Source organism: Alosa pseudoharengus, unplaced genomic scaffold (assembly GCF_046254945.1).
Source record: "Alosa pseudoharengus isolate Yale_2024_CS ecotype anadromous, Long Island Sound unplaced genomic scaffold, YU_APseudo_1.1 YU_APseudo_1.1_scf_1, whole genome shotgun sequence".
NCBI classification, from domain to species: domain Eukaryota; kingdom Metazoa; phylum Chordata; class Actinopteri; order Clupeiformes; family Clupeidae; genus Alosa; species Alosa pseudoharengus.
Window position 1 is genome coordinate 53,178,686 of NW_027468564.1, and position 15,000 is coordinate 53,193,685.

At 49.7% G+C, this 15,000-nt stretch overlaps 1 protein-coding gene across 4 annotated transcripts in view; it reads left to right on the plus strand.

Moving 5' to 3' along the window:
* Positions 1-15,000, plus strand: part of LOC143132958 (E3 ubiquitin-protein ligase SMURF2-like) — a 65,275-nt gene that overhangs the window by 13,225 nt on the left and 37,050 nt on the right. For all 4 annotated transcript variants that reach the window (XM_076292789.1, XM_076292804.1, XM_076292797.1 and 1 more), the window contains exons 2-3: positions 12,116-12,154; positions 13,173-13,281. In XM_076292789.1, the coding sequence (XP_076148904.1) occupies positions 12,116-12,154; positions 13,173-13,281 (148 nt within the window). The remainder of the gene's footprint in view (positions 1-12,115; positions 12,155-13,172; positions 13,282-15,000) is intronic.

Sequence of the window (15,000 nt, forward strand, 5' to 3'; positions counted from 1 at the left end):
TGCATACTATCTGTCTGTCTGTCTGTCTGTCTGTCTGTCTGGAGACTGACTAGGTGTGTTTATCAGGTTCTGTGTGGTGTAGCATGCTGTACATATTTGGAGCATGTTCAAATGGATTTCTCATGTGAGGTAGAGATGCTGTATGAGTGCTGGTAGCTTCATACATGATTTTAAGTGGGCTGTATGTTCTGTCCTTTTTGCAAGTTCCAAGGTAAAGAAGCTGTTTTTGGAATTCAGCCACAGCCTGGCCTTGGTTCAGTGGAAGAGTGCACATCATGCTTATGGAAACAAAAATAAACAATTTCTTTTAAGACTTCCTGACAGACTTTCCTCGGACCTCTGGCTCTCTGGCTCTGCTGCTGTGGCTCTGAAGGCTCGTTGACCGATGAGCGTTTCAGAGGCCGTTGGCTGAGATTGATGCTGGAGCAGAGGAAGCAACATTGTCTCCGGGGATGCCCTGGGTTGTTACCAGTGTAGAGAAGTCGAGGAGAAGACCGCTTCATCAGACCGACTTCTCCACAATACCAAGAGGAGGGACTCCAAAAGAGCGACAGTCTTGTCATAGTCTAGTCATTCAGCTCACTGAAAGATATTTGATGTGCCATAAATAGGCCTAAGGTCTGTACCAGACTCGGGCAATGGAAACACTTCTGAGAAACTTTGATTGATCAATTACCGATGATGTGACTTGGTTTAGTCATGCCACAAACCCTCAGAATTACTCCCCAGCCACTCTTAGCACATCCTTAGCACACCCTGTGTTGTCAGCTTGTGGTTTGCTAGATTGGCGTTGGAGGCTCATTTGAGCTGGACTCTGAATGGTGAGGGCACGCCGCAGAGGAAGTGATCTGCCAAGAAGTTGGCTGCGGCGGGCCCCCCCTCTGTGGGGATGTGCGGATGCTCTCATCCTCTCCTCTCCTCTCATCCTCTCCTCTCCTCTCCTCCTCTCCTCCTCTCCTCTCCTCTCATCCTCTCCTCTCCTCCTCTCCTCTCCTCTGTGGGGATGTGCGGATGCTCTCATCCTGTCCCTCTGACAGGGTCTCCGCTCATCCTGTCATTCTCCCACAAACAAGCGCGTAGTCATTCCCCACGCTGGCTCCGGGCCCCGGGCCCCTACAACCAGAAAGGATCTTGTTTGTTTTCCGGTCGAGTTTGAGAAACTGGCACGTCCGTTTCCCAGTGGCAAACCTCGTCTTCGCCTCTCCCTTTCCTTTCTCCTCTCCTCTCTCCTCTCCTTCTCTCCTCCTCTCCTCTCTTCTCTCCTTCTCTCATCCTCTCCTCTCTCCTCAACTTCTCTCCTTCTCTCCTCCTCTCCTCTCTCCTCTCTTCTCTCCTCTCTTCTCTCTTCTCTCTCCTCTTCTTGCCTCCTCATCGTCCTCCTCCTTCTCTTGCTCCTCGTGCTGATCCACAGCCAGATGGGAGATGAGTCATCGTCTCTGTATGGGCCCAACGCCGTGATTGAAAATTTAGTTTCCGACCTCCCTGCATCATCACCTCACGACACACAGACCCACACACAGACCCACACACAGACCCACACACAGACCCACACACACACACACACACACACACACACACACACACACACACACACACACACACACACACACACTGGTAGAGCTGTGTGAGATGTAGGCTATTACTGGAGGAGATGCTATATGCTGTTGTAGGTACAAATAGACGGACTTCCCTCCTGTCTGCACAATCATTCCATGTGTGTCTGACTCATGGAGATTCATTTCAATTTGAGCCTGTCGGTGAGGCCCCCTCACAGACACTCAAGCATCTCTCACCCACTTGGATTCCTTCACCTCCCTTCTTTTCTCTCTCTCCCTCTGTCTCTCTCTCTCTTTCACTCTCACACACTTATTCCATATTTCAACCCCCCACCTCATGCCCCCTGGCCTACATTAAGCCTCTCTGATCTCCTCCTCCTCCTCCTCCGTGCTTCTCTGCTGTTCTTCACCTCCTCCTCTAGCTTCCCTCGCTCTATGCCACCATCAGTCTTTTTTCCCTCATCTGTCCTCTCGTGCTCTTTTGTATCTTTCTCTTTCTCTTTATTTGGCTCACCGGGAGCCGGGCTTCTGAGCAGGCCCAGCAGTGACTCATCCCTCCCTCCCTCCCTCCCTCCCTCCATCCATCCCTCTCTCCATCCCTCCCGGCCGTCCTCCAGGTCTCTCCCTCGACTCGCCTCGCCGTGGCTCAGCCAGAGCCTGCAGTCCAGGTCTGCAAGAGCAGGGGGGGATTGGTCACAGTAATCGCCTGCCCTAGATACAGAGTCTCTCTTGCGCTCTCTCTCTCTCGCTCTCTGTCTCTCTCTTTCTCTCTCTCTCTTTCTCTTTCTCTGGCTCTCGCTCTCTTTCTTTCTCTCTCTCTCTCTCTCTCGCTCTCTCTCTTTCTCTGTCTCTCTCTCTCTTGCCCTCACTCCAGATGGCCACATGTGGTTCAGTGTCACACTGACTGGATGAGACTTTTTATTGAATTCTTTGGATGTTTTCCTATGTGCCCGATGGCTAGAATATACCATTCCTCTGGATGAGGAGAAACATTTTGATAGAAATGTGATGGAGGACAGTCTTCTGATGCATGTCTGGTCTGCTTGCTTACCAACTTCCAAAATGTCACACTTGAGCAACATTTTGCCACTCTGACCTCTCCAAGGTAGCGGGTATCTTTTTTCTGTCTCTGTCCCTCTCTCTTTCTCCCCCTCTCTCTTTCATTCTCCCCTCTCTCTCTATCCCTCTCTCTTTCTCCCCCGTTCTCTTTGTCTCTCCCCCTCTCTACCTTTCTCTCTCTCTGTCTCTCTCTCAGTCTCTCCCCCCTGCGCTCTCTCTCTCTCCCCTCTATCCTGGCGTGTTGACGGTCTGGCTCCGATCCACTCCGTGTAGATTCCTGATCTCCCTGGTGAGAGGTGTGTCCACTCCGCTGCAGCCGCTGCTGTCGACACTGCTGTTGCTCCGCGAAGGGGGGGGTGGCAGGGGGGGCGGCCCACTCCTGGGCCTCTTTAGTGAATGACATAATTGGCATGCAGAACATTTTCAGGGGAGGAAGAAGGAGGGAGGGGAGCGGAGGAGGGCTGGAGGAGAGGAGGAGTAGGGGAGCTGAGCGTAAAGGGCGGCCAGAGGAAGTGCAGCCCAGATTAGAGGTGCGATTTCAGGACCTGTCCCTCTCTCTCTCTCTCTCTCTCCCTCCCTCCCTCCCTCCCTCACTCACTCACTCTCACACACACTCCCCCCCCCCCCCCCACACACACACACACACACACACACACACACTCTGTCTGTCTCTGCTGGGAGCCAGGGCTGGGAGGAGCAGGTTGCCGGGGGGGGGGGGAAAGGGAAGCTCTTTTGTTTTGCTGGTGAACAATGCTGTGAATGAGACGGCGCACAAGTGCGGCGGGAGTCAAAACAGAGAGACCACGGTCCAGCCCGACCGCCGGGGCGGCAGCAGGAGAGGAGTGGGCACCATGACGTTGCTCGTCGTGAGTAAGGCTGAGGTGTCGGCCCGCACTGACAGGGCTTTTGATGTTCAGAGATGACTGCAGCAAGTCCCAGAGGTTCGATGCGTGCGTGTTTTAGTGTGGTGATGTCTTTATGCCGAGTCTCCATGACTCACAAAGCACACTCTCTCTTATACGCCTGTCTATTCAGGATACAACCACTCCACCCCACCCCACCCCCACCACCACCCTAAAAAAATTTAACCCTCCCCACCCACCCCACCCCATTCGTCTGACATCCCATTCATGTGAGTAGCCCAGCAGGGTGTGTTTGTGGAAACAAAAGGCTGCCTTGGATTGACCTGTTTTTGTCTTTAGCACTGGGGCATCTCTACACAGCACCCCTCCCCCAGCCCCTCCCCCACTCCCTCCCCCCGACCATCTCCACCTGACGACCCGGTCGGAGCGCCGCGCGTTCATGTTTCATTTCATTTCTTCCTGCTCGGCCGCTGGGCCACTTCCCTGCGCCTGGGAAACCCAATCCGCGCTGTGCATCTGATCACGCAGAGCTGCGCAGCGAGCCTCTGTGACCCGCCAGTGTTTTGACATGCATGCGTGTGTTACCGGGTTACATGGCAACGATTGTCTTACCAGGGCAGTCACCAGTCTTCACCTGTTGAATGGTAATGTTGTTGGAAAGTTATCATCTTTCCTGGTTATAGTCAGCCTACTCCAGTTTGTGGCAGATGGCCTAGCTTCGCCTGTGGGATCTAAGAGACCCTTCACTGCTCAGTGGCTTGTGGCTAACGCCAGGCTTTTAGCACTGGTGTTTAAATCTTAGCTGGGAAGGGCAGGCAGGCAGGGGGACTGGGGCTTCATACAAAAGCTCCAAGTCATAGCGCGGCGAGGCTAGCCGCCATGCTAACTTCCTGTCTGTTTTAATGGGAGTAATTCAGGTGTGCCCCTCTGGCTAGTGAAACGGGATCCTTGTGTGTAACTGCAGCTCACTCTCGGAAGTGGAATATTTCCTTGTAAACAGCCCTGCCGACCGCAGTGTTTGCCGACCAGCCAACAGCCACAGTGTGCTGACACTCTCATTCATGCTAATTCATGGCTCATTTGTAATGGACGAATGTAATGCAATATCTGTCTAGCCGCAGTGTAGCTAAGCTAATTGTTGGTTTTACTGGCACATAGCAGCACAGTGTACACTGACACCGACTGGGGGCCAAGAAGGCTGAGCGCTGCATGCTTTCGTTTCATTTGCACTCCCCACCCTCTTTCGCAAAACTGAAAAATGTTGGGACTATTTGGAGAGAGAGATCACTTATACAGTCTGGTAAACATACAGCTCGGCTCGTTCAGCCAAAGGGACATGGAGAGATGTTATTCATCAACATCTTTTTTGGACGGAAGGAAAAGACGACACTACCCTGTGCACTCATTGCGGTCCCTGGCTCTAGATCTTTATCTGACTTAAGAAGCCACAACACATGGGAAAAACCCTGATGGGGAAATGTCGAAATGTGTGTTTTTTTTTTGTTTTTTTTCCGTTTAAAAGAGGTATCTGAAGAAGTGATCTCAACTCTGGTGCACTTCAGCAGCAGTCGTTTCTGTATTATTATTTTTTTCTTCTTCCTTTTTTTATTTTTTACTTTTTTTTTAATCTTGGCGTCAGATATGCATCTTGCAAGGGTCGTTAGTCACAGCCTTACGAGATCTTTTGTGAAATGGCAGACTGGGCCTGGTTGCTCCGCTGGGGCGGCTGCTCCTCAGTCTGACGTGTGAGCCTAGGGGCTTGTTCATCAGGTGGACTCGTCGAGCCGTCTCTTGTGATTCTCCAAAAAACTCACTCCTCGGTGTTTTGTGACCTTTTTTTAAAAAGCTGTCTGCTGTTCAATTTGTTATTTTCTCTTACACACATGGTGGTGTACTCTCCATGTCTGTGTCTGTGATTTTCAATAAAATCAAAAAAGCTTCGGTTGAATATTTTTTTAAAACGTTTTAAATGTTTATAATACATTTAAAAAAAATACTTTGAAAAATAACTTACTGGGCAAGACCAGCACTTCTTACTTCTGCTTGCCTTTTTTGCTGTGCCTTCGTTGTACTGCTGCCTATGGTGTTTTTTTAAATGTTGGTACGTTCATTGTGTTGCCTCAGGAAATGGCATAATACTCCCCCATCAGAATCAATTAATTGTGGCCATTGTGATTTTGATCATTGCTGTTTTGGTTAAAAATGGGTCAATCTTTCAGCCCTGGCCTCCACCCCGCGTTTCTCCTATGTGTACACCTCATTCATTGCAGGTGAAACCAGGCTCCTCTCCTTGGTGACCCTCAGTCCCCGCTCCCTTTATCACAGTGACTCTGTGTGGCCTCACAATCTCAATGGAATTACTGGCCACTGAGCTGCAGTCTGACCTTAGACTCAGGATTAGAGGAGCACTACTAAATACAATGAGAACGAAACCATTCAATCTCAGCAGTTAGCTTACAGCATGCTTACTCCTAGCTGAAAAGCTAAGCTGATAGATTGTTCTGGCAAATGTTTTTTTTTTTTTGGCCAACGGGGAAAGGGAAGTGTTAAAGACCACACCTGAAGATGCTGATATGTGCTGCTGACCTTATCATGACCTCCCTGACCTTGGCCACTGCTCTTGAGTTTTAACGTAACGAGGGATTTTCTCCTGAGCCTACTTGAGGGCAGTGTGGTGGGGGGGGGTTGATTCTTGTCAACGGCTTCCTAATGCTCTTGCTGGAAGTGGCACTCTCTCTTCAGGACAAGAGGTGACCTAATTATTCTGTCTTGAAATGGGACATGTCTACCACGGAGCGTTCTGTGAAAACCTGTAGCCGTCTAGCCTTTTATGCTCCTTTTGAAAAGGGGCGATATTCTGCCCATCACACACTCTATTAACCCATTGCTGGGTCAAATCCTAAACATGTCTGGGTGAGAAGTTCAGACAGACATCAATTATGCAGTATGTTTGAGTGTGTTCAAATCAGAGCAGTCTCCTGTCCCTCGGCATCATGTGGGCTTTAGAGTAGTTGTTTCCCCACACTAGCCCAATTTACCCACCCTGACACCCCCCCACACCGTCCCCTTTACAAATCTCTGGGTCATTCAGAGTTTAGCATGCCAGGCCATGGACGCTCCAGATATGCCCAAGTGCTTAACACCATCTGTTATCTTGCCCAGGCTTTGTGAGGAATGTAGGCTAATTTGTATGTGTCTGTTTGTGCCTGTGTGTGTCTGTGTGTGTGTGCATTTGAATGTTAACTGTTGAGGTGAGATTCACACACACACACACACACACTTTCTCTCCAGTGCACACGATTGGGCTGCGGTCCAGCTGCAGCGTCCACCATCTCCTGCTCCATTCAGGCTAAACACACAACGGACAGAAATAGAGTGTGTTTGGACAACACAGGACATTTCTTGGAAAGCACAGCCTCTACCCTTAAAATAGACTCGGCTTCTTCGTTCACTGAGGATGTGGAGGTTTTTGTCTTGTGTTATTCGCACCCCTGTGTCTCAATGCTGCCATCATAATGACGCTTTGTCATAGATTTGTCATAGATTTTCTTCTATTTCTTCTATTTTTCTTCTATAATTTCTTCTAAAACAAATTGGTCAGTCATACACATTAATAATTGACCTCTGATAGAAAACTGATCGTTTTCATGATTTTGACAGATCTTTTATGAAAGGGTTAGCTTGATCCTGCTAATCTAACTCTCATTCTCATCCATACTCTTGGCACAACCCCCCCCAACCCCCCCCCCCCCACACACACACACACACACCCTTTCAACTGCCATCTGTACTAACCTGCAACCAAGCCATTGCGTTCAGAAAAAGCCCTCATTGATATCCTCAGTTAAACTCCCCTGGCTTACTCTCAGCTGACACAAGAGAAGTGAGCAGGTAAGCCCCTAATCCCGCTCTGCACTCGGAAACGTGAGCTCCCAACAGTCACTCAGTCGGTGGCCCATTCACCCAGACCTCCAGCTCGCCCCTGGGGGACCAAGAGAGACCCAAGGCAGCCCCCCCCTCCCCCTCCCCACACACACACACACACACAAACACTTTCAATTTGAGTTGTGAGCGACAGCTTTAGATTCGAGTCGCGAGACTGCTTCAGTATTGACTGGCAAATGGCTTTAAAGTTTGATTGTCAGCCATCAGTAGCATTAAAGGCCGCATTTAGAATCTTGCGTTGATCCGCAATACCTCTTAGACGGCGAAAGTTACGGCTGCTAAAATATAGAGGGAGAGGCATTGTGAGTTTCACGGTCATGGGGCACTGGAACAGGCAAATGAGCGAGGCTGTGTCCACATAGGTCCTGCTCTGTCCCAGCGATTGCCGTCTAGGTTTTGGATCCAGCGCGTCGTCCTGTGTAATTAGCCTGCGCTCTCACGGTCATCCCCTTTTGCGCTCGTCACAGTTTGGCCCGGGTCAGCCCTCTGATTGACACGTTGTGATTCCGTCCGATAGACTGTGTGTAATTTTATGCCGCTCGGGTCGCCCCCGCCAAAATTTACGACCTCCATTCGGCCAGCTCCGAAGAGTCCGTAGCCACCCATGTAATTTGTGCGCCTCGCTTCTGGTCTCGCATCCACTCGCTTCCAGGCGTCCTCAGGGGCGCTGGGCCTCTCCGGCAGCTCACCGAGTCTGCAGCTCTGGCTCCCCTCAAGGGGCCCAGAACCTGGAAGGTCTCACCAGTCGCCAGCTGGCCAGCCAGCCATCCAGGCCACATCAGAGAGTTGTGCACCCATACTCGTCCTCTCAGTGAAACTGTTTGGTCAAACACTGAAATGGATGGAGTTCTGAAAAGTTAATTTATTAAGAAATGTCATTCCGTTTGTGATTGTACATGTCTCTGTATGTGTATAAACTAGAGTGTGTTTGAGCCCATAGTCAGCCACCTTCATTTTCCTCTCTCTCTCTTTCTCTTTCTCTCTCTCTTTCTCTCTTTCTCTCTCTCTTTCTCTTTCTCTCTCTCTTTCTCTCTCTCTCTCTCTCTCTCGCTCCCTGAGGCTGGCTGTGCTGCTAAATTATTCAGATATGAAGTGACCATTTCCTACCATTGTGCCTCTCCGTTACGAGGCCCAATAAACGTGTCAGAACGCAGGGTGCACGTCCCATCCACTCAGACACGGTGGAGACCCCCGCCAGCTGCCCGCACTGCCGAGGGGGAAAAAGTGGGATTGTGGGAACGGAATGTGTCCCGTCACCTGCTCCTCACCTCTTGTAAATAACGAGCACAACGAGACTGCAGCAAGTGTGAAGGACCGAATGGAGAGAGAGGGATGTGTTGTCGTGGCGATGCTGAGGGTACGGTGGAGCTCCAGAACTCTTTTTTTAAAGCCATGATTACGCTGACCAGCAGTTGTGGTACAAGCGGTGCATTTTCTGTATTTAACTATAGTCCAAGCGTTGGCTCAACTTTCCGCCTAACCATAATTGTCATCAATGTCAGTTTACCAGAGTATGGCATTAATCTTCTGACTAATAAAACCTTTTAAAAAGGGTGGTATGTCCCTATTGATCACAAGGCTGTACACAGCAAGAGATTAATCATCCATCGCTCATCTGAGCATTGCGTCGAGCTTTTTCCGCCACTTGCTTGCTTTGGCTTCTTTGCCCTGAGAAGCGTGTGAAGGGTGAATCACAGGGTGAGGTAATAAGGGGGTCTCCACTATATTCCGCTCCCAGCAGCGGCGCTGGCCCGTAAACGATGGGCTTCTCATCTAGGAGGGTCAGTGGTGCCTCCCACCGGCCGCCACCTCCAGTTCCGCAGCCACAGACACCACTCCAGACGGCCTCGGTGCCAGCGGGAGGAATCTCCCTCAACCCCTCCAGAAACCCCAGGAACCTGTCACAGCTGATTAGGCAAAAGGGAAGAGTTACTGGTTAGAAGTGACATAAAACACACACACACACACACACACACTGACAGCACATCTGCCTCATTGAAAAAAAAAAAAAAAAAATGCAAATAAAAATCACCTTGTGTAAAAACGCAGAAATGGCCTGTTCGGTTGGAAAACTTTGAGCCGTAAAAAAGGGACTGTGGAAAACATGTGACTGACTCTAAAATACAAGGACTTTGTCTGCAGACATCCATGACCACATTCAGTCAGGGGCCATGGTATACCCTCAGCGTCCTCCTCCTCCTCTCCTCCTCATCATAATCATCATCATAATCATCATCATAATCATCATCATCATCATCGCTCCTTGGATGCGGTTCTCTTCGGCAGGCCACAGGCGATTTCTCCGCGGAGCGTTCCTGGGCGTGTTCTCTTCCTTTTGTTTTATGTGCCGTTTTGATAGTTCCTTTTAGTCATAAGCTCGGGGTTTTCCAAGAAAACCGCCAGCGCCTGTGCCCCGTTGTAAATGCCAAGGTCTGTAGGAAAGCTCTTAAATCGCGCTGCCGCGAGTGCGGGACCAGACTCCACTCTCTCACTCTCTCGGAGTCCCTCTGGAGCGCCTGCGCTCCCCTGCCTGCTGCAGCGCTGGGGGAAGCGGGAGGCCTGCTCGGGCCCTCAGGCCCAGGTTTGATGTGCGGCTTTTACAAGCTTCTCCACCTCGCTCACTTTCACAGTGCCCGAGTAGAAACCAGAGCAGGCCTGCAGAGGAGTGATGGATGGTGGTGGTGGGTAGGTGATTTTTGAAAGAGAGAGCAGAAGTGTGTGTGTGTGTGTGTGTGTGTGTGTGTGTTTTTTAAGTTTGTTTTCAACAGTGTATGCAGTTTTGTACTGCAGTCATCAGTCATCCCTGTCGGTTGGTGCCACAGGTGGTCATTACTCTTTTTTTGGAAAGCACATAGACACACACACACACACACACACACACACGACACTTCCTCCAATATACATTTTGGGCTATCCATCTCTGTCTGTCTGTCTGGTGCCTCCCATCGTGGACAGCAGAAGAGGTCAGGCTCTTTGACCCCGTCCACTTTGCCTCCCCAGGCACCCCACCCACCCCCCGTCTCTCTCTCTCCGTCTCCCATGGCTTCCTGTCCCGTGGCTTTGACGGAGCGGAGCAACTGCGGCCCCGCTTTTCTCTCCCCTGCGCTCCGGAATGTCTCGCCACAGAGCCCCCCCAAGCGAAGCCCCACAGTGACCGCGCCACACTTCACTGACGCACTTCTTTCCGATCACCGTGCACGTCATAGTCACTGGCTGGCATGCAGGGCAGGGTTTGGTTGGCACTTGGCAGGGACTAGAGAAGTCACGGACTCTCCCCTCCTCTTTCAACTCCAAACCCCCCAACTCACTCACCCACCTCTCAAGCTCTAAGCTTCATCTCCGACGTTCCAAGGCGGCGCCCCTCAGAAGAGGGATTTTCTCCCAGAGGGGGTCATTCTGGCACAGCAGATCAACAACCCACTCTCCACCCCCTCTCTGTGATCAATATTTGACTTCCCTCTACAAACACACACACACACACACACACACACACGTACACACGTGCGTGCGTGCATATTGAGTGGAACAGGAGAGTGACCCCAGCACTGGTGATAAGACGCAGATAAGGCACAAGGCCCGCCAAGATGGAGGGGCCCGTTACTCTACTGAGACATTAGTGTGCAGTGCATCGGATGTCCTGATAAAGCTACACACACACACACACACACCGTGTCATCCCTCCTCAGGCTCTCAGGGCCAGCTGTTGGAGAGTGGTCGGTCACTCTGCAGCTGTTGTAGGAGCTGAAGTTGGGAGGGGCAGGGTGGGCTGAGGTTCCGCCTTTAAGCGGGGGCATTGAGCCGGGCAGGCATCATTAAACCTCCGCCCCCACAACCACCCCATACCCCCACCTGTGCCCACTGACCTCACACCCAGCACAGGAGACCAGGTGGTGCTGCTGGTGCTGGTGGTGGCGGCAGGCCTGAAGTGTGGATTGACCAGTTTCACATCAGCTTATCACCTCAATAAGTGGCAGCAATAAAAAAAAGGGGGTGACATTTGCTATTACCTGCTAACAGCTTGCGTGATTTATGGTACTGATGATTGCGGACTGCTGTTCTGTGTGTGTGTGTGTGTGTGTCTGTGTGTGTGTGTGTGGCTTACCCAACAGCATCTGAGAACATACACCTAACCTGCTGTTTTAGCTGTTCATTAACACCAACTTGCCGCAACCTCGCCCTTCCACCATTTTCTTTTTCTCTTTTTTTGTAAAGTCTTTTGAGTCTGCGTATGATTGTGTGGCTCGGCTAAATTCTCCTCAGCGCACCAAGGTCAGCTGTTGCCACGGCATCAGGAGGTTCTTTTGTGTATAAGCAAGGGATTTGCACCTCAGGCCGGCCTCAGGAATGTCTGTCAACGTTTTACCAAGTGAGACACGGCATCCCACAGCTTCTGGTCGACACACACACACACACACACACACACGGGCGGTTTAGGTTTGGGCTCAACACCACACGCTGACCTCAGGGGACTGTAAATAATGCCGTGGCAGCGGGGGGGGGCAAGAAAAAGGAAAAGTAGCCATCGAAAAGAAAACAGGAATGTAATTTTTTAAAAATAGTGATGTGCTAAATATGAAGTGCTGGTTTGTGAACATGTCCACTTGTGGTGTCTTGGAATGTTTCCTGACAGGATGTAGCGATGTGTGCTGCTGCTTCTGCACGGTTCTTACGTGTCTCTTCTCTCTCTTGCAGTCCTGTGTGCGAAGAACCTGTCAAAGAAAGACTTCTTCCGTAAGTAAACTTTTTGATCTTTTACAATATTTTTTTTTTTTCCTATTTCTTTGGTGAGCCTTCCATTTTTTTTGCCCCTGCCTTTTGAAACCTTTGAATAAAATGTTGTGTAATGACCTCATGTCCATCCTTGCACAAGCACACCCAAATTTAAGGGTTAAAACAAATCCTACAGGGTTAAAGAAGAGCACTATGTCTTCCATCTCCATTTTGGAGTCTGTCTGCTTGAGTGACTCTCACGATCAGATATAGAGTTTCGCCATGCAAGACAAGGAGTCCTCTACACAAAGGCCAACCTCTTCTCATGAGGCGTGTGTGCGTGTGTGTGTGTGTGTGTGTGTGTGTGTGTGTGTGTTGCGTCGTGGCTGTATCTGCCGCTGTAGATTGGGGCTGAGATTTACACACAGTTGGGCGCAGGGCCGCCTTAAAGCATATCGTTAGCGTGGATCACGTCTCGTCTCCATTATGTAATGTGGGAGCGGAAAAATATCCGGTGACTAATAAATAAAGTATTGTAGGTTACATCAGTGAAATGTAGCTGACCTGTAATCCTCATTGTGACTCATCGCATTGTAGGAGCTGTAGACTTTTACATGCACACACTCTCTCTGTGTATATATCTACAGTATCTTTCTTTCTTTCTTTTTATCTTCTCTCTCATATATATATATATATATATATATACACACACACATACACACACACACTCACACTCAACAATTATGCCGCTGGCTGGGAAGTCCCTGAAATCAAGCCAGTCGTGCAGGTGAATGAGAAAGAACAGGTTTGACCTGTGTGCAAACATACACAAACACTGCAGTTTCATTGCCGGAGGAACCAAGCACTCAATACATTTTATACTACTTTAAACTTTGTCCTGTCGCCATTTTAAAAAAAAAGATGGCTTCAGGACTTTTCTCATCATAATTATCAATTATCATAATGCTAAAGTCTACAGAGGTCCTGCTGTGGTATGTGCCAGTGTCTGAACATTCATAAACTCACTTGTTCTCCCCAGGCCTACCTGACCCGTTCGCCAAGGTCGTCGTTGACGGATCCGGGCAATGCCACTCAACAGACACCGTCAGGAACACGCTTGACCCCAAGTGGAACCAGCATTACGACCTGTAAGATCCTCTACCGAGCCAGATGGACTTCTGTGTCTCCGTTTGTCCCCAGTCTCTTGCTCGCATGACAGTGTACAAATTGTGTGAAAAATACCGGCAACTGTGGTTACCGCTATTGTGTTTACAGGAACAAGAGTTGTGTTCCTGTGGTGTTTTGTTTTGGAAGGCGAACTGAGCGGCGCCGCACGTTCTCTAGAAACCGAACCTGTTGTGTTCTCCTCACCATGTGTTCCGAATGTTCCTGGTTTTGAGTTCCACTTTATTTTCAGAGGAATTATCACACAAGGCCCGTAGGTTCCACTGGCTGTCAGCTTTTCGCACGAGCAACAGCTAAAAGCGAAGCAAAAAAAAAAAAAAAATGAGTTGTGGCGTTTTTTGGCTTTCAGCCACCCAGGAACAGATTTGAACAATTCCGATTCCGACGGCGCACTCAACTGTACAGTTACATCATTAATTAGGGAAAGAAAGGCACAAAAAAGGAAAAACAAACATTGGGCTTGGCACAGTAGATGTGCAGTGCATCAGTGCAGAGTGCCCAGAGGGGATCTCGCCAAGCTGTTTGGATGCGAGTTTGGCTCCTGGAATTCAGGCTATTTCGGGATTTAAATCACTTTTTTCCCCATCTATTGTTATGTCCTTTCTTGCCTCTAAGCAGTACTATGTTATTCATTAAATTCAGATGTAGTCGCTTTGTGTTTCCTTGGTTTCCGTAACAAAAAACGGAGCTTAAAGTTGGTGTTTCTTAGTAGCAGTTTAGTGTTTGTTCGTTTTGTATTGTCTTCATGAGGGAAGGTTGGTTGGGGCTCAGTTATGAAATCAATCTCCGTTTTCCCTAGTCACCCTCACAACTCGCAGACCTAACCAAGATTTCATCGAATGAAAAGCAGTACCACGAAATGCTCTCACGAAGTGTTTCATTTTCAGTACTTCAATTGTCTTGGAAGTGTTGTGTTGTCATGTTGTGTTTCGGGGAAATTCATATAACATCAAGCTGGGCCAACTGAATGATTCTCTCATTGCTTTGCAGGTTTCTTATGTTGAATATGGTACCCATGTTTAATTTTAGGCATCTTATAAGAGCACTAAAGTTTGTTCAGCACATTGCTTACTCTGTTGTCCACTCTGTAGTTGTGTTGATGCCATGTGCGCCTGTGTGTCTGTCATCATAGATAGCACTGTAGTAGAGGAGCAGTCGTTGCCGTGGAGATCTCCATTGTAAACATGGGGCTGGAACATCTGGGATTGTTATGGTAATGAGTCGCAGATGAGCGAGAGCGAAGTTGCCAGGTGGAATTTTTGGAACGCCATGACATCATTCATGACAATGAGTTGCAAAGGGCTCGTTTTCACAGAGGCTTTTGGTCTACAGTTAAAGGCTTAGACTCCGTCTCAAAGCATCGACGTCATGTTGCACTATTTATCTCGTCTAGGCTGTCAGCGAGAAGGGTGCGTGTGTTAGCAGGCTGTAGCTTTTTAAACCGTAAAGGCCAGCTCGCACGACACCTCCTCGAACACTCGGAGCGCCTTACTGGGAGGACGTGGGTGCGGGAGGGGGCGGGGGGGGTGGGCGTGGCCAGTGACCCCTGACCTGCCCGGCTCAGTCATAGGAAATGGGATAGCAGATGGGCTATCTGGCCGGGGCCAGACTGGGAGGATGGGAACGGCTACCATTCCTCCAGTCCCGACCCAGCTGGACGGGACGAGCGCAGCCTCCAGACT